Raw genomic sequence first — 27,381 nt, 5'->3', positions numbered from 1 at the left:
TGCCCCAAGAGAAGTAGTACAGAAGAGGAGGACCAGATCCAGACCTGGGCTGAGCCTGCCTGGCTGAAAGAGCAGCTGTGAGCTGTGTTTGTTTTGAATGTGTGCAACAGCGCCACAGAGAATCAACTGAGCAACAATTGTGTGTGTGTGTGTGTGTGTGTGTGTGTGTGTGTGTGTGTGTGTGTGTGTGTGTGTGTGTGTGTGTGTGTGTGTGTGTGTGTGTGTGTGTGTGTGTGAATGAATGTGCGTGTGAGTGTTTCTGTGGGGGCTTTGACAGAGTTGCAACCCTAGCGCAGCAGTGGGGTGCCTTTCCCTCCCACGAGACTTGACTTAAAGGCTCACAAGCTGACTGATCATATGATGTTGCCTTTAAGAGCCCAGAGGGGGTAAGTCGAATTTCATGATCTCAAAACAGATTCCTTGCAAAACTGATATTGTCTTAAATGGGATTGATAATGCCAATATTACTTCTCAGTCACAATCCCCTTCGATATTAGCCAGTGTTTATGCTCTTTTCAAGCACACTTCATGTCTAATTCGTTGACCCTGGCTACTTTCGCACTGTATTTCTTTCCGTTTTTTCTTTAGTATGGGCTTTTTGAATTTATGTCACCACAGAATTAAGCATTGTGATATTTTGTCACCTATGTTACCAGGTCTGTGACGTGCTTTGTGGTTCCATTGTGCGTGAATCCTTTTATGCAACCTCTAGCGGTATTCTCTACAGAAAGAGAAGTCTATGACATATCTCCTAAAGGTACTGTTATTGTTTCACTTCCATTTGTCATGTTCCTCCCTTTCTCCCCATTCTCACTTTCTTTGCTTTGGAAGAATTCCTGCAGCATGAATTTATATGAATGTAGGTAGAAATACCAATTTTTTTATATCTTAACCTCTACATTTTTAGCATCAACAAAAACGGATAACACCAGAGACAGATGATTATCTCTCATATGTTTTTATGCCAAACAGACAAGAGACAGCATTCACAGAACAATTAGATATTGTTGTTCACGCTATTTATAACTAACTGAATGTAAAACCCATGAATTGCAAAAAAAGCAGTTTTTCGACAATGATGGACATTTGGGACTATTAACATGATTTCTCATTCATCCTCTGCTCTGACTATTTTAATTCTAGCACATCAGTTAATCTGTATTATGATATATCTTACAAGTCTCTCAGCCTCGGAAGATAGTACCCATAGACTTTTGTAACTGTGCACCTTCACACACACCTTCATGACTCGTTGACAGCCAGACTAGCCAATACTCTCATCACTGCTCGGATACTGTCAATTTTGCTTTTATGCTTTTCTGTACTGTTGCTTTTAAATTGTCACATGCGTCACCTGCACGGCCACTTTTTGTTCCATATGTCGCTTACTAATAGCTTGATTTAATGTTATGACTGCCTGCTGTTCTTTGCTTTCATATGCTTGGCCTTCAACAGCATGCATGTGTTTAATGTGCAATGGCAGACGCTGCTTGCTGTGATGTAATAACCTTACTCCTTCAATGTATTTGTGTGCCTTGTGGTCTTGTTGTTGACGTAGTTATTGTTATTTCCTTATTATGGCTTTAAAAATCATGCCCATGGATAGCGGCTGAAAAACGATTACTTAGCTAGCTAACACAGTAACAGTAACGTTAATTGGTGGGGATTAGCCTTGTAAAAGTAAACTTAAAGTAAAGTTTTGTTGGGCATGATTGGTTTGCAAATGAGGCCCATTGTTGATTTATGACTCTTGTATTGTCTTAGATGGAGCTTCTCTTGCTCCCTAACAGGAATTGAGAAGTAAGCACCCACACAGGAAATGTGGTCAAGACCTGTTCCGGATGTTGGTTGTGTGACGCGACTAGCATAATGAAGATAGACAAAGAGTTTGCAAGAGAAAGACAGAGATGAAAAAAAGCGAGTGAGAGAACTTTGAACAGAAAGAAAACAGTTGAAATATAGAGGGTGCAATATTTTAAGTCTTGTTCAATGTCATTTTATTTGCCTACGTTACATAGTGTGGAGCTTTGAAAGTTAAGAAATATTGATTACATTTTTGGTTGAGGGGTTTGTATTTCTGAGTGATGCCCTGGGTTGACAACATTCAGGTTTTATGAAATAAAGTTGTATTCCATCCATTAGCCATAACTTACAGTAAAGTAGGATCATATGATAAGCAAAGGGAAAAGACAGTTAAACTGTTCACGAAAAACAACCCCTTAGCCCCACCCTCTACTTCTCACTTTTCACCCTTCATTTTGACCACATTCCTCTTCTGTCTTCCTCTCTTTCTCACTCTATCATTCTTGCTCTCGCTTGATCACTTGCTCGTCTGATTTTCTGGTTTTGTGTTCAGGAAGTTAAAAAAAATGTGCTTTGGTAAGATTTTGGTAAGTCATTGCACTATGCATCCGCCATGCCGGCTCAAAAATACGTCAACCAGGATCTCTAAAAAAATAGATATTTCTACTAAGGAATATTAATTATATTACTTTAACATACAAGTGCTGTGTGTGCATTGGATATTTGTTCTGGCAGGGCTCAAAACGGTGGAAGTACTCCAGGATTTTGCTTGTTGAGTCAGTATGTATGACCGGACGCCATAAAATATGGGGCTTTCCTTAGTTATCTTTGAATTTACGTTACTTGGCAAAGATTACGGACTTGTTGTCACAGTGTTGATAGTGTCAAGCTGAACTGTAACTATACTTTTGGTATCATGCTTGTCAAACTTTACTCTAGCAGGTTCATCAGCTTGTTACAGGCGTTCATACAGAACCAGTCTAGCAAAACAGTATTGTTTGTTTAGTTATATTTGACATCATTAGTTCCCATACACTTTTCAGACCCTTTGGAAGGGAGAATTTGTTTAGTGCTTTAGGCTGTGGTGTGGCCAGATAATCTTGATATTATTTGGATGGAAAGATTGCTGTGAAAATGTTCTTGACCATGAATGTTTTTGTTCCCTCCTTACAGATAATTCATACACTGGGTTACACCAAAGACTGTGATACACCTCAAGGCTGTTCAGTTAAAACCTCCGTGTAACCTAATTACGAGATGTCCACCTTTCATACAACAGTGGATAACATTTCATAGCCGCAACATTTACAGCTGTAGCTTCTCCCTGAAGACATCCCAGCATCCTGACGTGTGGACTTACTGAGGGAGAAGCTAATGGAGGAGGCAAACTTGTGCTCCTTACTATCAAATACTGGAGATTCAGACAATTCACAGTCTCAGTCAGAATCATGGACCTCTACAGAGCACCCAGATCTCAATGGCCAACAGGAGGCCATTGCGTGGGAAGAGGTAGAGATACAGATGACCCAGATGCAATTAAGAGAACAACCCAATCTTACCTTGAAGGAAGGACAACAAAGTCCTGAGGAGGCAGAAAACCAATGGGGGGCAATTGTTTGGCCAGTGTGCACCATTGCCCGTCCTGCTGCCTCTCTTTCCATTGCAAAAGTTCAGTGGGACATGCCTGACCCCGCACTGGATATGTCTTCTTCTATAACTGACAAAAGTTTAGCCGATGACCTGGACATTTGTGGAGTGGCTAGTCAAGACAGTAGTTACCTCTTTCTTCAGCAACATTTCTTGAATGATCTTCCTTCACAGGAGGGCACAGAAAAACAAGATGAACTTTTGAATTGTTTTGAGAAGATTGGAACTGTTACACAGGTACGTATGTGACCAAAAACAGTAGGAAGTTCTTTTACATTATCCAGGATATGATTTTTCTTTGTGTGTCTGTGGTCTTGTGTGTGTGTGTGTGTGTGTGTGTGTGTGTGTGTGTGTGTGTGTGTGTGTGTGTGTGTGTGTGTGTGTATGTGTGTGTGTGTGTGTGTGTGTGTGTGTGTGTATAGATCTTGTGCAATAAACCATTGCACAGGAAAACATAGACCTGTTAGAGAAGATGGACCTGAATTTGCCATGTTTTTATTTTCAGAAATTGCTGTGATTATTGTACTAGATTAAGATGAATATAGATTATGGATTAAAGTTAGTGTATTAGGTTCACTAGAGATGAATGCAACAAAAAACGCCCTCTATTTAATCACCTTGACTTTTTGCATCTCTACTTTTTCTGTTGGAGCCTGAATTCAAAATGGGTTAAACTTCTTTTTTTTTTTTAGTCAATAATCTCAAAAATATGTCCTATGATAATGGGAAAGTGAAAACACATATTTCAGTTTTGCTAATTTAATTAATTAAGTAACTGGCTTTCATTTGGTTTTTCTGGACCATTTCTGTTTTATTTGGCTCTACAGTGCCTTGCAAAAGTATTCAACCCCCTTGATAGTCGTCATTCATTTCTGGATTATAAAAGATACTCACACATCTGTTCAATATTATTTTTGTGAACCCACAAGCTCTAACAGCATGTTCCCAAAGCCAAAATAAGTTATGTTTGCTGACTTAGAATAAATTAAAAGCTTAAGTATAGTGCTCTCGTGTATCCTGTGGGAGACTGTGGACATGGAATCTGAGTGGTCTGTTGCAGATGCGGCAGGTAGGAGCTGTGGTCATAAGGTCACCGGTGCCTGTTAAGGTGGCAACCGAAGAACCCGCTGGTGGACACCGGCGGTGAGGGAAGCCATCAGGCTGAAGAAGGAGGCCTTTTTGGCTTGGCTGGCCCAGAGGTCTCCTGAAGCAGCAGACAGGTACTGGGAGGCCAGAAGGGCTGTGGCTTCAGCAGTTGCTGGTTCCCATATTTAAAAAAGGGGGCCGGAGGGTGTGCTCCAAATATCGGGGCATCACCATGCTCAGCCTCCCTGGGAAAGTCTACTCTAGGGTGCTGGAAAGGAGGCTCTGACCGATTGTCGAACCTCGATTCCAGGAGGAACAATGCAGATTCCGTCCTGGCCGTGGAACAACGGACCAACTCTTTACCCTTGCGGAAGTGCTGAGGGAGGCATGGGAGTTTGACCAGCCAGTCTACATGTGTTTGGTAGACTTGGAGAAGGCTTATGACCGTGTACTCTGGGGCACTCTGTGGGGGATACTGCGGGAGTATGGGGTACTGGGGCAGTTGCTACAAGCCATCCGGTCCTTGTATAACCAAAGTGAGAGCTGTGTCCACATTCTCGGCACAAAGTCAAACATGTTTTCAGTGGGTGTCGGACTCCACCAAGGTTGTCCCTTGTCTCCGATTCCGTTTGTAATATTCATGGACAGGATCTCAAGGCGCAGCCAAGGCGAGGAGTGTGTCCATTTTGGGAACCTCAAAATTGCATCTCTGCTCTTCGCAGATGATGTGGTTTTGTTGGCTTTATCAGAACGCGACCTCCAGCACACACTGGAGTGGTTTGCGGCTGAGTGTGATGTGGCAGTGATGAGAGTCAGCACCTCCAAGTCTGAGGCCATGGTTCTGTACCAGAAAATTGTGGATTGCTCCCTCCGGGTTTGGGATGAGTTGTTGCCTCACATGAAGGAGTTCAAGTATCTCGGGGTCTTGTTAACAAGTGAGGGTAGGATGGAGCGGGAGATTGATAGGCGGATTGGTGCAGCATCAGCAGTAATGCGGACGTTGTACCGGAATGTTGTGGTGAAGGTGGAACTGAGCCGGAAGGCAAAGCTCTCAATTTACCAGTCAATCTTCATTCCACCCCTCACCTATGGTCATGAGCTTTGAGTGGTGACCGAAAGGGTGAGACCGCGGATACAAGCAGCTGAAATAAGTTTCCTCTGTAGGGTGTCTTGGCTCAGCCTTAGAGACAGGGTGAGGAGCTTGGACATCTGGAGCTTGGAGTAGAGCCGCTGTTCCTTCACATCGAAAGGAGCCAGTTGAGATGGTTTGGGCATCTGATTAGGGTGCCTCCTGGGCACCTTCCTTTAGAGGTTTTCCGGGAACGTCCAACTGAGAGGAGACCCCGGGGTAGACCCAGAACTCGCTGGAGGAACTACATGTCCATTCTGGCCTGGGAACGCCTTGAGATGCCCCAGGAGGAGCTGGAGGGTGTTGCTGGGGAGAGGGACGTCTGGATTGCCCTGCTTAGCTTGCTGCCACCGCGACCCGACCCCGGAGAAGTGGCTGATGATGAGATGAGATGAGATGAGATTAGAATATAGTGCTTGCATAAGTATTCAACCCCCACATATCAATAATTTGTAGAGTACCCTCTTGCTGCAATAACAGCCATCATTCTCCTGGGGTAAGCATGTACAAGCTTTGCACATTCTTCTGGAGTAATTTTTGCCCATTCTTCTTGGCAGAATTTGTACAGGTCTTGCAGGTTGGTGGGATGGCGCCTCTGGGCTGCGATTTTCAGGCTGTGACACAGATTGTCAATGGGGTCGAGGACCAGACTTTGACTTCGCCACTCCAAAACATTCACCTTTTTGTTGCTGAGTCACGCCATTGTTGCTTTAGCCTTATGCTTAGGATCATTGTCCTGCTGGAAGGTGAAACTTCTCCCAAGCTTCAGTTTAATGGCAGATTGCAACAGATTTTCTTCTAATATTTCCCTGTATTAAGCTCCAACCATTCTTATCTCAACAAGGTTCCCAGTGCCTGCAGATGAAAAGCAACCCTTTAGCATTATGCTGCCGCCATGCTTCACTGTATGGAGGGTATTTTTTTATGGCATGAGCAGTGTTAGGTTTTTAACTTTCGTCTCATCTGACCACAAAACCTTGCCCCACATCCTAACTGGGTCTCTGTCGTGCTTGGTAGCAAACGCCAAGCGTGCTTTTATATGCATAATTTTGAGCACCGGCGTCCTCCTTGCCACCCTCTCATACAGGCCAGATTTATGGAGAACCCATGATATGGTTGACTCTTGCACATTTACTCCAGTTTCAGCCATTGACCTCTGGATTTCCTGTAAAGTGACTGCAGGATCATCTGTGGCTTTTCTCACCAGCTCACGTCTTGCTCGGACACTTCGCTTTGAGGGATGGCCTGTCCTACTAAGGGTCTGGGTGGTGTGATACAGCTTCCACTTTCTGACAATGGATCCGACAGTGTTCTGTGGAACATCCAAACACTTGGATATTGTTTTGTATCTCTTTCCTACATTCTGCATTTTAATCACTTTGTCTCTTACTTCAATATTATGCTTCTTTGTCTTCATTTTCTGATGGAGTTCATGGCTGGCTAATGAACTTTACACAGAGTGCTTTTTATACCCATCAACGAGACCATTACTTTAATATCTTACAGGTGCACACTAAGTATGTTCAATTGTGTTAACATGAGTTTGTTTTAGGAATAATTTGTCATTTGTGTAAACTTGGAGCTTTCAGAGCACAAGGGGTTGAATACTTATGCAAGCACTATATTTTAGTTTTTAAAAATAATATTGTTCAGGAACAGATGTGTGAGTATCTTTTATAATCCAGAAATTAGTGATGACTGTCAAGGGGGTTGAATACTTTTGCAAAGACCTGTAGATCAATGGTGAGTGTCCTGTTGTAACATAAATCTTCCTACCAATCTAAGCTTTAGCACTCCTCAAGAATTTACCTCTGGTCGCTGTTGTCTTTTCCCTTGAAACTCTCAGTTCCTACCAGTGAGAAACACCTCCACAGCAAGATCCTGCCATCATCATGCTTCTCAGTGGGGATGGTAGTAGATGGATGAAAAGCTGATTGGTTTCTTTCAGACTGATCTCTTTTCATCAACAGCTGACAAATTGAGTTATCACTCAGATAACTCAATCTTTTCCCCAATCTTTTGCCCAACTGATTCAACTTTCTTTCTTTTTTCTTCTTGGAATTTTTTCTGAACTACAGTGGTCTCTTGAACTCTAAACAGAGTTGAAACGGTTTTATATATTTTAACAGGTTTATACTCCTTTATATTCAATCACTAAATGTTATGGACAATTTTCTGGAGGTAGTTCTTCAGCACAGTTTCTGCTTTGACATACACTGTTAGAACACTTTTAAAAAAAAAGAAGAAAAAAAAATCCCTCACTAATGGAATTACCCACAGTCGGACACAATTCATAGATGCAGATGACGTAATATGGAACGTCACTTCAAATGTGTTACATCCTTTCTGACTCGACATTCAAGTTATTTTGTAAAGAGTTGTAAAAATATTCCACTTTGACATTATAGATTACTGTTGATCAGGGTTAAGATTAATTAATCGGGCGTCCGGCTAACGTAGTGGTCTGTTCCGTTGCCTACCAACACGGGGATATCGGTTCGAATCCCTGTGTTACCTCCGGCTTGGTTGGGCGTCCCTACAGACACAATTGGCCGTGTCTGCGGGTGGGAAGCTGCATGTTGGTATGTATCTTTGGCCGGGTACAATTGAGGAGAGAAAAAAAACTAGGGGGGCGGCCAGGGAGAGATAAATTAATCCATTTTGAATTTAGGATGAACCAGCATAAAATGCATGAAAAGTCGAAAGGTTTGGATGTTTTTTTAAGGCAGCATTTCAGTCAGATGAGACTCATCACAGTTGTCTGCTGATGAACCCATTATTAATCACAAGTTCTCTCACACGACATACTGTTTTACCAATGACCTGTGCTGCAATCTCCAGTCATATGATATGGTGGCTACGGATGAACAGACAACACAGGAAGAGAAGGAGCCAGCAAAGGAGCTGTTAACGGGAAATAATGGTGCGTGCTATCTTAGACATAGAAATCATTGAGAAATCAAGTTAAGAATTGATCAAGTTAAGAATCGGACTGGAGATTAGGGATTTGTCAATCGGCCTCCCACTTCAGTTTTGTCGTTTATGAGTAAACAGTTAATTTTAAACATCACATTTTATTTTATTACTTGTTACTTGTGTTTGATTTACTTATGTTTGTGATTTCTTGCCTTCATTTTATTCACCTACATTTCGTCATTTAAAGAATGTTTTACGGTGATTTAGCTACTTTACTTTAAAGTCCAGCTCTCATGTCTTTCAGAAATACTGCAGAAGACAGACTTAGAGACACATAATGATGGTGAAGTTGATACAGGACCTGACAAGTCACCTTTAGAGCCCAAAGAGATTATAAAACCAGAACCTGGGGCGAAGATGGAGGGGACTTCAGATTTGACATCAGAAGAAGAACAGAAGCAGTTTGACATTCTGCTTAATGAAAGAACCGACTCAGCAGTAGAGCCTTGGTGCCCTACTACGTACACTGTGGAGACTGGAGAGAAGAGTGAGGATGTAGTTGTAGCATATGAGGATCAGACTATGACAATTGCAGACTGTAATAAAGAACATGAAGAGCCATACACTGTCATCATCAGCTGTCCAAGAGATTTGTAAGTATCTTCTATTCTATTGTGATAAAATCTTCTTTTTTTTACCTTACAGCTAGAGGGAAGAATGTATAGTATGTATCTGCTTGTATGTAATGTATGTAGTTTTAAATACTGTTTTTCTTGCGCGGCTAGTGTAGCGGTCTATTCCCTTGTCTACCAACATGGGGATCGCCAGTTCGAATCCCCATGTTACCTCCGGCTGGGTCGGACGTCACTACTGACATAATTGGCCATTCTCTGCGGGTGGGAAACCCGGTGTGGGTATGTGTCCTGGTCGCTGCACCAGTGCCTCCTCCGGTCGATCGGGAAGCCTGTTCAGGGGGGGGGGGACTGGGGGGAATAGCAGGATCCTCCCATGTGCTACTTTCCCCTGGTGAAACTCCTCACTGTCAGGTGAAAAGAAGCGGCTGGCAACTCCACATGTATTGGAGGAGGCATGTGGTAGTCTGCAGTCCTTCCCGGATCGGCAGAGGGGGGTGGAGCAGTGACCGGGACGGCTCGAAAGAGTAGGGTAATTCGGGTCTGCGGTGGTGTAGCGGTCTAAGCATTGGCTTTGTGTCGATGCAGTTGCCCACTGGGGACTGGGGCTCGTGCCTCGGCCTCGTCAGATCCGACTATGGCCGGATTTGATGAAGCAGCAGTAACTGGCAATGCTGTCTTCGGGAGGGGGGCGGAGTCGGCTTTTGTTCGTCACATGAAAGCGTCTCTGTGTGTGTCGGAAAAAGCAGTGGTTCGGCCTGGATTCGCCTTGTCACGAAAGTGGCCGGCCAGAGAGATGCAGTTGGCGAATGCATGCAGTACGAGGGTTGGTGTTTGAACTAGAATAGGGGGCGGTTGGCCACTAAATTGGGAGAAAAAGGGAAAAATCAGAAATAAATTTATTTTTTTTAAAAAGAAAGAGTGGGGGAATTGGACCGGTACAACTGGGGAGAAATAAAAAAAAAATGTTTTCCTTAGAAAGACAAAAAAAATCACTAAATATTTCATCCCTAATTTTTAGGATGACATTTGGAGAGCAACTAGAAAATGACCACATTGGACCAACAATGATGTCAGATTGCCTCATTCATTTAGAACGATCAGAGGAGTCGAAGGAACGGAGACAGTCAGGAAACAACACAAGGCCTGAACATAATCTACTAGACCTGAAATGGTTCACAAATCAGACTGAGCAGCCAGCAACATGTGAAGATGTAGATTGCAAGGAGCATCCTGAAAAGTCAGGGGGCACTCAACAACCAGAACACAGTGAAGATTCTCAGTTACAGGGGACAGAAAAGGAAGAGGAGCCAATAGACAAAGAGAAGACAGAAAATGAAGAGGGGACGGAGGAGGAATGGAGCACAGAGGAGGAAGAGGGGGCAGAGGGTGAAGGGGGTAAAGAAGACTGTCAGAAGAGAGTAAAACAGACTCCACAGCCAGAGCACATGGACTGTGTAGATCAGCAGTCGAAGCAAACACAGCTTTCTGGACAAACGGTGGCTTCTGAAGAAATACAACCTTCAGTGCAACTAGGAAAGACTGAACAGTTGGAACAAATCAAAAAGTCAGATCAAAGAAACTTGTTTTACCAGACAGTTAAATATTTTGACCAGCCTGTGCAATCACAACATCTTGATCAATCTTCACAGATGAAACAGCCACAAACATCACAACAAACTGAAAAGGCAGACGAGATGATACATTATTGGCAGTCAGATGGAACAGAATGCACCGAAACCACAGGGCCAGAAAACCCCTTAGTAGTGACAGAACAGCCACAACAAATGGGACAGTTGGAGCAGACTGAGCCCACATGGGCCCCAAAGCCATCAATACTTTCAGGGACGTCAGAAGAACCTGACCAGAGAGATCAGTCAAAAATAACAGAACTGAAATCTGTTGAGAGTGAAGATTCAGAATGGATAGCTGAAACTGAGTTGACAGATGAACAGACAAATAAGACACAGCAGGTACAATGCACAAACGATGCAACTCAGCAAATTGCAATGATGAATGGAGAACAGTCCAACTCCTCTGAGACAGTGGAGTCTGATATGGATGGAGATGAGGTGGACAGAGAGAAGGTATTTTGCTTGGCTGATAGGCTCCAAAAGTTGGACGGGATCCAACGCAAAGATGTGGTCAAATACTTGGATAAAGAGTAAGGATACATTTTACACAAGCTACAACTTTGGGACTTTCAATATTTAAAACTCTGTATATTAGGAGGGCGGCAGCTACAGGAGCATAGGAGCTAGTTTGTTAGCTGTTTCACTTGAGCCATGTGTTATGGTTGCCAGTGTAGACTGTATGTAACTGAAAGTGTAAAGCAGGGCATTGCTAGAAAAAATGTATGCATAATCATAAGTGCAATCAATATTTAAGGATAAATTCATTATGAAAATTGTATTTTACTGTGTTATTTTGTTTACAATTAACTCTTGAATGACTTTTTAGGAAACTATTGATAACGCTAAGCTTCTGATGATGATATAGAATGGGGATTTTTTTTCTGTACAGTAATAACTTCAGTCGAGCTGTTGGAAAGGCGTACCTCAAATTCTTTGACTTTACTGGACAAACTGTGGACCATGCCCTGAGGTGAGGAGAGTCAGAGTAGATCTGTCGATTGCATGCCTATTCCATTTTCATATCTGGTGAGGACACTGGGCTCAAACCTCTGTTCACCCTTCTCTCTTACCTTTAACAGGTCTTTCCTGAAAGTAGTGATATTGATTGGGGAGACCCAGGAAAGAGAACGAGTGCTGCAGCATTTTGCGTACCGCTTCCATCAGTGCAACCCCCAGTCCTTCTCTTCAGTAGGTGAGTCTCAGCCACTTAAATACATTATGAATGCTAAATTCTAATGGTGTATTGTATGGAGTTAATTCAGTCTCAGAGGAACTTCCATTTAAGAAGCTGCTGAAATTGTAATGCTTGAAAAAAATGGTAACACGTAATAATAACTTTTTTTACAAGCCATTCGCGAGAAGTAAGTTAATGAATGAATTGAATATAAATTACTTATTACTTATTATATCATAGATGTTAGAATCTTGTTAAATCTGGGTAAAAATGTAGAAAAAGCTGCCTGTGTCAGCACTCAGCCCCAGCTGGAGGGGCTCATCCCTGGGTAAAAATGTATAATAATAATAATAATAATCAGATTCTTACATCTATAATATAATAAGGAATGACTAATTAATGTTTAATTCATTATTAACTGCTTGTGAATATGGCTTATATAAATGAAAGTTATTATAAAGTGTTACCAAATAAACTAAGCATATTTTCATGTTATTGATATTTTTATGGTGAATCTTAGATTTTAAAATATATTGAGTGTGAATTCACCAAATAAATCAGTAAATCAGATCTTGAAAAGTCAGATTTGAAAAACTCAGATTTTTAAAAATTGATTTTCAAAAAATTCAGTATGATTATAATGGATCTAAATTAAATTCCTTGAAAATCAGATCTTGAAAATTCAAATGAAACTTATTTTAAAAATTCAGATAAAAACAATTAGCAGAAAATTTGGTACATTAATATCCAAGTGACTATATTTTAGGTTGTTATATTAAGGTTATGAAATTCAGGGAAAACATCTGGGGTATTCAGAAAGAACCAGCAAGCCAATATGTAATCAAAATCTGTCCTTGCCAACCACATTGCAACTAAAAAGTCAGAGAGAAGGGCTTTTCGACATGATCAGACAGGCATTTCTAGGAGTTGACCATCTGGGGCTCAGCTCAGGACCATCTTGGACTGCCTGGAACACTACTGTCTAAATTTCATTTAATTTTACTGCATTGTCTGACTACTCCAAACATTACATTTCATTTGAAATTTAATTTTTGATAGTAATGTTAACAAAATTTCCCTGGATAAAATGGACATCTGCAGGGCAGCTGAGAATTCTCAAACCTATGGCACCAGTGTTTTATTGCTGCCTTACTTTTTTATTCCGTCAATACATTTTTGTTTGACTGCTGTAATGTTTGACACTTTGTGTTGTACAAATAATTTTCACTAACAGTATATAAGAGAGATTGAACTAAACCCAGCAGAACAAGCGCTGTTCTTGAATATAGGAGATTGCATTTGGTTGGTAAGTGATTTGAAACTTGTTTTGAGGTTTGATTCGGATTTAGGCCGTTACCAGGCTTTGTTAGGCTGAGCACTTGCTAGTTTCACTCTCTGAGCTTCAATAGCTGGGTCAGCTGACACGGGTCATGCCGTCTATTGCATCCTTTGTTGTGAAAATCAGATGGGGGTGGGTTCAGCTGTGGTACTTCCTGGTATTTAAGCACACAACTGCGCTGTAGCATCAGCAGAAGCATCAGCCCTTGTGTGTCAGCCCTCCCTGTGTTAAGACTGAATTGAGTAAAGACCTGCAAGTCTACCTGTGCGAGTCCACCGAGCAAGGACACTGATTGGTAATTCCCTTTTCTACTATTTTTTTCTCATTGCCTGCCTCACCCACCATATGCTACAAAGACATCCCTGTCATTCACAGTTATTGAAAAAATCGCATCTGTTGCAGACAATGCAACCCTTGAATGGAAACCTCTATTCACTCAGGAAAGCCTCTTCTATTCATTCCTTTACTTTTGGCTTATGGAATCGCCAATCGGCTGTAAGTAAAACAGAATTTAGCACTTGCTAATCTGTCAGACATTCAGGTACTAGCCCTGACCAAAACCTGAATACATCCAGGAAACACTGCCACACCGGCTGCACTCTCTGTTGACTCTGCTTTCTCACACACCCCCCGTTCTGTTAGGCGTGGAGGCGGTACGGGTGTCCTCATTTGCAAATACTGGAAATTCACTAAGCTTTCTCCATGAAGCAACAACCCCCCCCTTGAATACCATGCAATCATGGTTACTGCTCCTATTAAGCTATTTGTGGTTGTCAGATACTGACCACCAGGGTGTCAACTGGGGAACTTTGTAGTCGAACTAGACATGTTACTCTCAGCCATTCCTGATGATGACACACCACTGATTGTCATGGGAGATAATGAATATCCATCCTGACAAAACCTAAGCAACTGACTTCCCGTCTTTTCTGTCCTCATTTGACCTCAAATAGGTCCCGACCCCTCCCACACACAAAGCGGGCAATACTCTTGATCTGATTTTGACTCGGAACTGCTTCACAGCACATCTGACTGTCACCCCCCTACATCTGTCAGATCATATCTTTATTCAATTCACGGCCTCCTTTCTGGAACACCGTCATGTTCCTCCACAGAGGGTTTCCTGCTGCCAAAACTTCTCGTCCCTTACACCAACGCAGCTTTCCAATGAGGTCTTGGCTTCCATGCCTCCTCATAATGAATTATCTTCACTCCCTGTCAACAAGACTACAGACGCACTCTGTTCCTCATTACCCTCCTATCTTAACAATTTCTGCACTCTAGCATCCAAACCTGCTCATAACGCCCCCCCCTCGAAGTCCATGGCTTACTGAGGTCATCAGAGAGAAGAGGGCGGGGCTCAGAGCGGCAGAGAGAAAATGCAGTAAAACCCGAGAGTCCACTGACCTCAGTAACTATCATTGTCTCTTTGCATCATTCTCTTCCAGCTTAAAAACAGCTAAGGCCCCTTACTATTAGAACAAGATCTGTGGTGCCACTGATGCTTGAAAAAGGGTTTTTGCTATTAACTCACTCCTCGCTCCACCTCCTCCTCCGACCTCCACTCTGCTCACTCCAGACATGTTCGCCTCATAGTTTACTGATAAGGTTTCTGCCATCAGTAACCAGTTCTCTGAGCCTGACCACCTCTGTCTGCTGCTGCCAGCTAACAGTGCTTCACTCATCTCATTCTCTCCCCTGACTGAGGAGGAAGTCTCCAAGCTTCTGCTGGACTCTCGTCCAACTCCCTGTTCACTGGACCCGATACCAGCCAACCTCCTACGGTCACAGTCACACACATCAAATCCTTGCTTACGACAGGTGTGTTCCCCACTGCATTTAAGCAAGCTTGGGTCACCCCGCTGACCAAAAAAAATCTACACTCAACCCAGCCCAGGTTGAAAACTACAGACCGGTTTCACTCATACCCTTTCTATCAAAAATACTTGAGCGCGCAGTCTTTAACCAAGTCTGTGAATTCCTTTCTGAGAACAATCTGTACAATCCAAATCAGTCTGGCTTTAAGCGGGGTCACTCTACTGAGACTGCACTCCTGCCAGTAATGGAGTCACTGTGTCTGGCTAGAGCTGATCCTCAGCTCAGTCCTCAGCTTTACTGCTGCTAGATGTGTCTGCTGCCTTTGACATGGTTAATCACCAAATCCTCCTCTCCACACCCACTGAGCTTGGTATCTCAGGATCTGCCCTCCGCTGGTTCATGTCCTACCTCTCAGGGAGATCTTTTAGAGTATCATGGAGCGGAGACGTGTCCAAACCACATGGCTTATCCACAGGGGTGCCTCAAGGGTCAGTGCTCGGTCCCCTTCTCTTCTCATTAAACAACACCTGACTTGGTGCAATCATCTGCTCCCATGGATTCTCATACCACTGCTATGCTGACGATACCCAGCTCTTCCTATCATTCCTGCCAGCTGACCTCACAGTCTCAGCACGGATAACATCATGACTTGCTGATATCTCTGCATGGATGAAAGAACGCCACCTTCAGCTTAACCTATCTAAGACTGAGCTCCTTGTCATCCCAGCCAGTCCATCCTTACAACAACTGGTCAATATCCAGCTCAGATCAACCGAACTCATGCCCACAAAGTCTGCCCAAAATCTGGGTGTCATGATTGATGACCAACTAACCATTAAGGTTCACGTGGCCTTGATTGCTCGGTCGTGCCGATTTGCCCTGTACAACATCAGGAAAATTGGACCCTACTTGTCTGAGCTTGCAGCACAACTCTCACTACAGGCTCTTGTAATATCACGCATTGACTACTGCAACTCCTTACTGGCAGGTCTCCCTACATGCACTTTCGAACCTCTGCAAATGATCCAGAATGTGGCAGCATGTCTGGTCTTTAACCAACCCAAAACAGCACATCACTCCTTTGTTCATATCCCTCCACTGGTTCCCAGTAGCTGCCTGCATCAAATTCAAAACTTTGATGCTCGCTTACAAAACAGCAACTAAAATGGTCCCCGCCTATCTGAACCCCCCGAGGGGGGGTCCGCACCTTTAGTAACCAACTCTATGTCAATGTGGATTGTAAAAAACACACAGCTAAATAACTATTCATAATCAGTGACGTCATATGTAGTCGAAGGACCCCGAGTCGATGTTGTACCCGAGCAGAATGGAACCCATACCGGCGCTCAGTAGTGGCCCTGTGCGTCGGCCGAACGAGGCTGCTGTTTATCAAAGACTCCATTTCTGGAAAGCGGTTCCTGTGCGACATGGACGCACAGAGGAGTGTCCTGCCCGCATCGAGAGTAGCATCCTGTGCTGCGGATATGGGATATGCCCCCCCCCCCGCCATAGAAGGAGGACAGCGGTTCGGTTGGGACTTTGTCACGGCAAAAGTGGTCGTCCCCCCTCGGCGCCGATTTCCTATGCGCCTATGGGCTGCTGGTGGATGTAAAAAACCGCTGCTTGATCGATGCTGTCACTTTCAGGTGTACTAGTAGCGGAGCGGACTCCATCAGACTGTCTAGCATGCTCTCCGCCACAGACAATTTTCTCCGGCTTCTCGCTGAGTTCCCGGTCCTCACGCAGCCCACCTTCTCATCTTCCACCGCCAAGCACGGGCTCGGTGCCTCGACCCGGCCAAGCTCACCGCCGCCAGGGAGGTTCGACAATATGGAGCGTCTCGGCATCATTCGCTGCTGAATTTGGTTGCTTTTCAAGTTCAAGTTCTGCTGAAACTGATTTAACTCCGTGTTATTGTTTAAAGATATAGCTGTGAACAATGAGTTATGACAACTGCATGTTTTTCAATTTTGTGTTAATCTTCAGGGGCAGTGCTGACTCTTACTTGCGCTTTGATGCTTCTCAACTCCGACTTGCATGGACAGGTGAGTCCTTAATGTAGAGAAAACACAGCTAGAAATGTTGTTAATTGATGACATTCTTTTGCCAAGCTGTGATGTGAATAGTTGAAGTTGCATTGTTATTGGAACTAGTCTACATGGCATTATGGTCATCAGTTATTCTGTGTTGATTCATAGAATGTGGGAAAAGCCATGTCAAATTCTGATTTTGTGTCCAACCTGGATGGGATGAATGAAGGAGAGAACTTTAGCAAGGATCTGTTAAAGGTAAATCTCTTATTTCTTTTTGTTTCACGAAGCACGCTGATATTCTTAAAGTAAAATTTACATTGCTCTAAATCCTCTAAGTAAGTATTCTTTGTGTTTAAGGGTTTCTACTACTCCATTAAGAGTGAGCCTTTGGAATGGGCTGTGTAAGTAGACCAACCTAGCTACCACAAAACTGGAACCATTAGCCTGTCATGTTCTCTTTTCCAGAAAAAAAATCAAACAATTAAGATAAACCTTTGCCTGTTGATTTGGCATCTGTACTTCCTCTACAAATCGTCCTGATTCTTAACTGTTACACATGATCCTTTTTTCTCCTATGCATATTTAAGTGATGAACAGGAACTGAAAAGCTGTCTATTACCGGAAGAAAATACCAAAGAGAATGCGATGCTGCGCTCTAAGAGCAACCCTTTCCAGGATGTGCCCCATGACCAAGAGGCTAAGGTGTTCAAACGGGGCTTCCTCCAGCGCAAAACTCATGCGGACATTGATGGCAAGCGCAGTGAGTGAGACCTATACCCCTTGGTGCTTTCTTTCATTACTGGTTCTAATCACACCAAAAAGAAGATCCAGCACCAGCACATTGATGCAACAGACATTCTATATTATGTCCACTGCATCTATACACTAAATTTATCACACTGTAACAATGTTTACATTTTCCTTTTCATTTAGAAAAGCTACTCCCTGTTGGTATATGTGGCTGAGCCAGATTTACCTGGTCCATGTAGCTTAAGCCAGTGTTTCCTAACCCAGTCCTCAAGGATTCCCAATCCTGCTGATTTTCTTTGCAACCCTGAATAGGTACCTGTTTGTAGTTATTCAACCAATCAGCAATGAATTATGTCAGATGTTGCACACCTTAAATAATTAAGTGCTGTGAAATGATTGGTTGAGTAAGTACAAGCAGGGCTACCTATGCAGGGTTACAATGAAAATCTGCAGGATAGGGGTTCCTTGAGGACTGGGTTGGCAAACGCTGGCTTAAGCAAGGCTTAAATACAGCAACTTTGGTTTGAATCCCAGCCCAGGACCTTTGCTGCACTCTTCCCCTTTGGTCTTCCCCTTTTGTTTCTGATCTGTCTGATGAATGCTAAAATGCCCCAAAAATAATCTTAAAAAAGAAAAAGAGGAAAGTATCCTCTTCACAGCATGGCGTGGCTTGTTTGACAGCTGTCAAATTTCAAGTTCAAAGAGCAACTTATACGTGGATGAGGAGATGGTCATGGAGTGATTTTCCCATCACGATAAGTAATGCTCAGGCGCTGACTGGAGTCTGTAGGGGGTGCTGTTTTTGCTTCACCATTGACTCTCGGGGCATATTGAACTCACGAGTCACCGGTGAAGTGAAAGATAATGCCCCCTACAGAGTCCCAGCAGTGCCTGAGCACTGACTCGATGTCCTACTGTGAATGAGGTGACACTGTGGAAATAACAAAAGCAAAACAAATACAAGAGTAAACCATATTATTAGGAAATCATGTTGAAGTCTGGGTAAGAATTCATTTTATATTACATATAATGTGAAATACATAAATTTGATTTTTCTGAGTCACTACACAATGTTTGCACTTTGCAAAAATTATTGTTTTGCTCTGGCTGCTGAAACCCGCACAATTACACAAACGTTTTAAGAAATAAATGCTTTTAAGTACCAAGATGTAGTCAAATCAAAGGAGCTAGGGCAGCTTTGTCCAAATCAGCAGCCCAATTCGGGCACTTGTTAGGAGAGGCTGGAGACGAGAACTTGGGAAATATAAAAACGATGTCTTTGTCCACACTGTTGGCTTTTCTGAACGTTAACTTTCGGATGGAATGGAAAAATGAAGGTGTTACAGAAACATTTCACCGTCAACAGAGTATATTTCCTGTGGGGCCCGACCTGGAATCATTAGCACTTAACCACAAGATAAAAGATGATGACCAGAGGCTTTTAGTAATCTGAGAATATAACTGAGAGGTGTTGCTAGATTTGATGTATATAGAAATATGACTGTTCAGTGTGTGGTGTTAAATCAATCCCATTCTCTCAGACTCGTTACTGGGGCACTGAGTAGTGTGCTGCTGAGTAAATCATATTGCCTTCCACTATTAGTAACACTAGTTTTCCTATAAATATCAGTTATGCACACTGTATTGATGAATCAGAAATTTGTTGATGCGCTTGTTTCAATATAACTAAGTGGTTTAGAGACTTTAAAGCTCATCTTTATATTTACATCTTGACAATGAAAAGGACAGGTCCAGCTTTCATGACTATATCAACAGATAAAATACATTAGATAGAAAATAAATAAAATAAATAAAAAATGATTAAATAACAATAATAATAATAATTAAAAAGAAACTAGATTAGATAGGGTGTCTCCCCACCTGCCGCCCGATGACTGCTGGGATATGCTCCAGCATCCTGTGACCCCAATTGGGATAGGTGGCTTGGATAATGAATGGATGGATAAAATAGATTCTCTATTTCTATAAAATGTTATGTTATGTACATTTTAACAATGCTTCGTCTGCATCAGGATGAAGGGGCACTTATTGATGGCTTTGACACCACTTCTGTTTTTTTCCAATCATCATTTACTTAACCTGTTTGATGTTCCTCCTATGTACCAGCTCCCTGGGGTAGGAGGAGCTGGAAGACTTTCTTTGGAGTGCTCAAGGGAATGGTCCTCTACTTACAGAAGGTCAGTAGCTTGTTCCATTCTAATTTCAAGTCAATCCAATAATTTGCATCTAAATCTATATCCCTATACCCAATTTGGTTGAGATTTAAAAAATGATAATTTTCTACTAATGTGTGTGTGTGTGTGTGTGTGTGTGTGTGTGTGTGTGTGTGTGTGTGTGTGTGTGTGTGTTTACCTGTCTGTGTTTCAGGATGACTATAGGAAGGAATTCCACAGCATAGAGGAGATAGTAGGCCTTCACCACTCCTTGGCAGAACAGGCAGCGGCCTACACTAAGAAACCTCATGTCTTCCGTTTGCAGACTGCAGATTGGAGGGTCTTCCTCTTCCAGGCATCGTAAGTCGCCATGGTCGTGTGTCTGCGTTAAGTTTGTCCTACAGTTAAAAATGGAAATCATGGCTCATTTATTTGGTCCAACTTGTCTTTCCTCTGGTCTAACCTGCAGTATATTTTCACTGGTCTAACTTGTCTTGTCTCTGGTTTAATTGATCTTTTCTCTCTTCAGCTCCAAACTGGAGATGAGTTCATGGATCAACCGTATCAACCTGGTTTCGGCTCTTCACTCTTCACCTCCTTTCCCTGCTGCTGTAGGCTCCCAGAGGAGATTCTGTAGACCTATTCTGCCTGCTTCACAGTCTGCTAACACTGTGGTATATATTCCTATATTTCTGAAAAATCCCATTTATATAGATTTATATTTATTTCTCTTTTTTTGGTTTATACATATTTAGGAGCACAAATTTGAAACAAATTTACAATGAATTTTCCATTTCCATTCACTTCATTGTTTGGCCCAGTGTGTCAATGCATTTCACACAGTTGACGGCACGGTGGTCCAGTGGTTAGCACTGTTGCCTCACAGCAAGAAGGTCCTGGGTTCAAACCCTAGGCTGTCCCAGGTCCTTTCTGTGTGGAGTTTGCATGTTCTCCTCCTACCATCAAAAAGACATGCGTGTTAGGGTTAATACTCCTGTCTGTGCCCCTCACCAAGAAAATGGAAGGAAGAGCTGGAGTTGGTCCACGGGCTCTGCAGCTATCCACTGCTCCTATACAGTAGGACAGGTTAATGCAGAGAACATTCATTGTAAGAATACAATGTCAAATAAAGTGGCTTTCGCTTTAAAAATGTTCTCATTCAAGGCGTTCTGATAAACCAGATCCTGCTATACACTACTAACTTTACATAGTAGTTTCATTCACCCTTTTTCGGTTGATGTGTGTCCTCCTCAAGCTCAGGTTCTCTACCAGAGGCCTGGGAGTTTGAGGGTTTTGTGCAGTATCTTAGCTGTTCCTAGGACCGCACTCTTCTGGACAGAGACCTCAGATGTTGTTCCTGGAATCTGCTGGAGCCACTTGGAAGTCCTCAAGTACAAATGGGAGACACCGCGAAAGGTGGTTGAAAATGGCAGAGCTAAGATCCTGTGGGGCTTCAAGTTCCAGACTGAGAAGCAGGTGCTGGCTAACCAACCGGACATTGTGGTGGTTGACAAGGAACAGAAGACAGCAGTAGTGATCGGTGTAGCAATCCTGAGTGATGGCAACATCAGCAAGAAAGACAATGAGAAGCTGGAGAAATACCAAGGGCTGAAGGAAGAACTAGATCAGACGTGGAAGGTTAAATCCATAGTAGTCTCAGTGGTAATAGCAGCACTGTAGGGGGGCTGTCACCCCCAAACTGGGAGAATGGCTCCAGCAGAGCCCAGGAACAACATCTGAGGTCTTTGTTCAGAAGAGTGTGGTCCTAGGATTAGTTAAGATACTGTGCAGAACCCTCAAACTCCCAGGCCCCTGGTAGAGGACCCGAGCTTGAGGAAGACACACACCACCCGAAAAAGGGTAAGAAGGAGATTTTTATACCTAAATACCTTTTAATATTATTTGCCACAAATTCTAAAATTAAAAAACAAGTGTAAAGTGTGCAATGCGTAACACAAAAACAGCCTATCTGAACTATTAAATAACATTTTCTTTGCTTCAGATATGGGTGAAAGTTCATTGTTTTGGTTTGTTTTTTTAGATCTTAGGTCAGACTTTGTGACTGAAATAGTGAAAGTTTAATCAAATTTAAACTTAGTTCATACTTACTGTACATAAAACTGTCTTTCTCACAGCAGGAACCCCCTCTCTTTCAACATCCAATACATGTTGGTTTTCCTCACCAGTCAATTTGATGCCCCATTCTGATTTCCATGTACAGTTTCTCATTTGGTCATATAATCTGTAAACACATGTTTTCCCTTCCTTCATCATGTGTATGACACAGATAGAAATGACTCTGAAACCCAGTGACTCAAACAGCCAAATCACCGAAGATATGCTTCAGCGACACAAAATATTGGTTGTTTCAATTTTTTTTCAACCCAATGAAAACAAATCCAAAATTGTTTTATCTTTAGCTGTCGCAAAAACTTTGATCTCTGTTATAATTTTCTAGACACTACGCAGGTTTGGCTCCAAGGTATATTTCAGGTTCTTTTTATTTCACAATATTCGGTTGTGTAGTCTTACGTGTATAGTGTCAGATCCTCAGGCAGATTGCCTCTTAAAGACTTTGGGAGGGGGGGGGGATACTCACATTTTGTCATTAGGGCCCCTGCCCTTTGGAACAACTTGCCTGAGGAGTTAAGTCAGTGTACTACTACTTGCTAAGTCAGTACCATCTCTTACAGCACTTCAAAAACTGATATACATGCCTTTTTGAATACATAGAATATTTGTACTGTTTTGTAGGAGTGTCAGCTGCAGTCGCATGCAGGAATGCTTGAGTCGTTCCAGAAGGATCTTGCCTTCCTAAGACAGAGCATACCAGAGAGCCGTAAGGCCAAAGCCAAGGAATTAGAGGAGTACCGCCAGAGGGAGGACTACTTGCAATATGAGGTGGGAATATTTTTGTGGCTGAGAATGTGATAGACTTTCATTGGTGCAGGGGTGTGTTTCTGTTCTTGTGTCTTTTTTTCCTCCCCCCTTTTTCTCCCCAATTGTATCTGACCAATTACCCCACTCTTCCGAGCCGTCCCGGTCGCTGCTCCACCCTCTCTGCCGATCCGGGGAGGGCTGCAGACTACCACATGCCTCCTCCGATTCATGTGGAGTCTCCAGCTGCTTCTTTTCACCTGACAGTGAGGAGTTTCACCAGGGGGATGTAGCGCATGGAAGGATCACACTATTCCCCCCGGTTCCCCCTTCTCCCGAACAGGTGCCCTGACTGACCAGAGGAGGCGCTAGTGCGGCGACTAGGACACATACCCACATCTGGCTTCCCACCCGCAGACACAGCCAATTGTGTCTGTAGGGACGCCCGACCAAGCTGGAGGTATACGAGGATTCAAACTGGTGATCCCTTTGTTGGTAGGCAACGGAATGGACCGCTAAGCTACCCGGACACCCCCCTACTTGGTCATTTTCAAAAGTAAGGTTGCTGCCAGTGTGAGTTCACAGAGCCAGAGGGAGGAGGTGGGGAGGCAAGCAAAGTAACTCAACATGGTTCCAGCAGTTGTCCTTCAAATCTTACTGAATAGCTTTCACAATTACATTGACGATGAATTGATATTTATTGTACAATACAAGTCAGGGGCACAGAGGCGGGAGGAGCGCACAAGTAAAGGAGGTCCACATACTCTGGGAGTTCCCGGATTCAGCCGGCAGTCCGGCTCAGCTAGGCCCACTTAGTACTAGTTGTGGTCTACCTTCATATGAAAAAATATAATATAGTTTTGGATGTTACTGATACTCAGTAACCTTACTGATATTCAGTCAGCAGTCTGATTTTTTTGTTTAATCTTTAGGCAAAACCGGGAGGTTTAAGTAGCCTGTAGCATTTGTTAAAGTTAGATAATCAGTGTAGTCACAAAGTTAACATTCTGTCATTTATTTGATTTAAAAAAAAATATTTGATGGTTGGAAACACAACCAACCATCCATCCATTATCCAAGCTGCTTATCCGCATTCGGGTCGCGGGATGCTGGAACCTATCCCAGCAGTCATTGGATAGCAGGCGGGGAGACACCCTGGACAGGCCGCCAGGCCACCACATGGCCGACACACACACACACACACACACACACACACACACACACACACACACACACACATTCACACCTATGGACAATTTAGTATGGCCAATTCACCTGACCTACATGTCTTTGGACTGTGGGAGGAAACCGGAGCACCTGGAGGAAACCCACACAGATACAGGGAGAACATGCAAACTCCACACAGAGGACGACCTGGGTTGACCCCCATGGTTGGACAACCCCGGGGTTTGAACCTAGGACCTTCTTGCTGTGAGGCGACTGTGCTAACCACTGCGCCACCGTGCTGCCCGAAACACAACCAATCTCATTCCATTTCTTAACAAATATTTATTAACTTAACAATGTCTTTTTGATTTGGCTAAGCATATGTATTGTTTTATTTCATTTCGTTTTTTGGAGGCAAGGGTGGGGGGATGGGAGCAAAAATATTGGGGGTTCGGCGGCATCCCGGTGGCTCACCTGTAGAGCGCGTGCCACATAAGGCTGAGTCCTCACCGCAGTGGCCTGGGTTTGCATCCTGCCTGGGCCCTTTGCTGCATGTCATCCCCTCTCTCTCCCCTGCCTTTCCTGTCTCTCTCTACTATCGCTATCCAATAAAGGTGGAAAGTGGCAACAAAAAAAAAACCTAAAAAAAAATATCGGGGGCGCTCAAGCTCCGTAGCACCCGTACAGCTGGCGTCTATATGCAGTTGTGTAGTATTTTGAATTATGAGTATTTTTATTGCATGTTTTGTGTTGTTTCAAAACTTGATCCTATACCCATCCTTGTGTTCTTCAAACTCCACAGAAATGTCGCTATGAGGTCTACATCCAGGTGCTGGAGGCCTGGAGGAGCTTAAACCTGACAGCTGACACCGATGTGGAGACCACTGAATTTAACCTTTTTGACGGAGCCATGTGTAAAGACTCCGCAGAAGAAGTCATACTGAGTGATGAGGGAGGGCTGAAAAAGTCTCACTCAAGCCCTTCGCTGGAGCTGGAGCTGGCTCCTCCACCTGTGGTCAAAGTCCGACGCAACATTTCCGAAAGACGGACGTATCGCAGGACCTTTATTCCTCGGCTGAGTAAAGACATCTGAGGGGTCTTTCACAATGTGGCAACATAACCGCTAAAGCGCTGTTATTTCATGGTCTAGGGAAATGAGGAGTGTTATGGTATTGATATGCACTTTGGGTACTGAAGTCCGGATAGTTTTACTTGTGAAGTAATGCAGTTCAACAGAAAAGATTGACTTGCAAGAATAATTGAGGAGGATGAGAACCATCAGTCGTACTTGGTCCCCCGATGCCTCGGCATGTTTTCTGTTCTTTTTCCAGTCACAGTTGCGTGTTTGAATTTTCAAAAGACCGACCTCAAATACTCTTTTGTTCAGCTAGTTAAAAAGGTCAAATGCGTTTTCGTTTTCTATGTTTAGTGAGTTAAACTAAACACATGGACCTAAAATGTTTTGCTTTGTAATAGCTTTTCTTTATCATACTGGTAGTTTCCATGTTTTCTTAATTTGCCATTGCAGGCTCGACGGCATAAAGAGCCTTGTCAAGTTTCCGCCACAAGAGGGCACTGTGTTAGAAGAAATGTATAGGAATGAAGGTACGAATCCAAAGTGTGCTGTTACAGACAAGTATTTTTAAAGTGGTGCGTTTGAAATAATCCAGCGGATTCATTCAGGAATAATATGTTCATCAGTGACGCTTATGTTTCTGTTTGTTACATTATACACTTGAAGGGATTCCTTTCTAGCGCCACTCATCATCCATTTTTTTTTTACATTGCTGTAGACGATACAGTCTGTAAAAGTCTTCTATCATTTGTCAACCTATCACCTTCTGAAAAGTAAATTATTAAAGAATTGATGCTTCATTATATACGTCGTGGTAGCAAATGCTGAGATGGACCCGATAAGAGGTGTGTGTGTGTGTGTGTGTGTGTGTGTGTGTGTGTGTGTGTGTGTGTGTGTGTGTGTGTGTGTGTGTGTGTGTGTGTGTGTGTGTGTGTGTGTGTGTGTGTGTGTAAGCACAGGCCCTTTTTGTTCGCTTCACTGTGACGTGTTGAACTGCAGTCATCCTGGGGTGGGCGACGATAAGAGCAGGATGCCCAAACACCACAAACTTACACAACACATAGAAGCACACACATTCTTTCATAATTCCCCTGTCCAGCATTACACGCAGGAAAGTGATGTCTTTATGCATGCTCAATAATCCAGGTAAGAAAATCACAGAACTTTGAATCAGTTCATCCGGACACGTTTATTGAGAGAAACGTTTCATCACTCATCTAAATGACCTCTTCAGTCTCAACTGACTGCAGGTTAGGGCTGGACGATTCTGGCAAAAGTCACAATCACGATTATTTTGATTGAGATTGAAATGCCGATTATTAAACACGATTATTCGTTGATTTGAAAGCATGTGCGTTTATTGAACCATTAAAACACGAGGACTTTGAACTTTAAATATAATTGAACGGAAAAACAAGAAATAAATTAAAATCACGTAAAAAAAATAACTAGTATGTAAAAACAACAAATAAAAATAAATATCACCAACTATGCTTTCGTGCACTCATAGCCACAACCTACTGCAAAAACGACTTAACACGCTTTGTTATAATCAGTATCAATATTAAAACTTTTAACATGTAAACTATAATTTGAGGTTTGTGGCGCACTTGTGGCCAAAATGAGTATTCCAAGAAGCACTTGTGGCTGGGTTGCAAAGATGTTTCCTAGCCAGTTTGGAGAGCCATGTATTGTATTTTTAAATCACGTCAGGACACAGCGCTGTCGCTCGACACAACCTCTCCGTGGCATTCTTTATTTAGACTGACACAGCATCAAAGGCAGACCCGATCAAACAACCCAGAGCCCGCAGGCATCACCAATCGATCCCAGCACAATAGAACAGCACCAAATCAAATGCAGCACTGTCGATGTGTGCATACATAACATCCCCCCCCCCCCCGGCAGGATTTCAAACATGAAAGGTTGACACAAAGTCCTCTAGGTGGCCAGGGCGTAAACGTGTGCGAACAGGTCGCGGGGCGGCCTGAGGCTGGGCAGGCCGAGGTGGGGAGGGAGATGGCAGGGGAAGCTGAGGCCCAGGAATGTCTGGGGCCCATGTAGGAGCTGCATGAAGCCCCCGGGGCGTCTCACCATGCTGAGGGAATGGCTATGGTTGTGTCACCA

At 43.2% G+C, this 27,381-nt stretch overlaps 1 protein-coding gene across 2 annotated transcripts; it reads left to right on the top strand.

The window, feature by feature from the left end:
* Nucleotides 1-216: 216 nt before the first annotated feature.
* LOC130121815 (uncharacterized) lies at nucleotides 217-26,048 on the top strand. 2 transcript variants are annotated; one of them, XM_056290731.1, is made up of 17 exons: nucleotides 217-386; nucleotides 657-757; nucleotides 2,977-3,687; nucleotides 8,507-8,588; nucleotides 8,886-9,234; nucleotides 10,235-11,377; nucleotides 11,737-11,817; nucleotides 11,927-12,039; nucleotides 17,165-17,223; nucleotides 17,377-17,466; nucleotides 17,569-17,612; nucleotides 17,799-17,971; nucleotides 20,089-20,159; nucleotides 20,350-20,495; nucleotides 20,665-20,809; nucleotides 22,890-23,036; nucleotides 24,982-26,048. In XM_056290731.1, the coding sequence occupies exons 3-17, from the start codon at nucleotides 3,178-3,180 to the stop codon at nucleotides 25,270-25,272; spliced, it is 3,444 nt and encodes a 1,147-aa protein (XP_056146706.1). In that variant the 5' UTR covers nucleotides 217-386; nucleotides 657-757; nucleotides 2,977-3,177; the 3' UTR covers nucleotides 25,273-26,048. The 2 variants fall into 2 exon arrangements, with proteins under 2 accessions (XP_056146706.1, XP_056146707.1); XM_056290732.1 differs by lacking the exon at nucleotides 11,737-11,817.
* The last annotated feature ends 1,333 nt before the right edge of the window (nucleotides 26,049-27,381 follow it).

This window comes from Lampris incognitus, chromosome 12 (assembly GCF_029633865.1).
Source record: "Lampris incognitus isolate fLamInc1 chromosome 12, fLamInc1.hap2, whole genome shotgun sequence".
NCBI lineage: Eukaryota > Metazoa > Chordata > Actinopteri > Lampriformes > Lampridae > Lampris > Lampris incognitus.
Note: the sequence above shows the minus strand (reverse complement) of the source record. Positions and strands in the feature narration are given on the sequence as shown.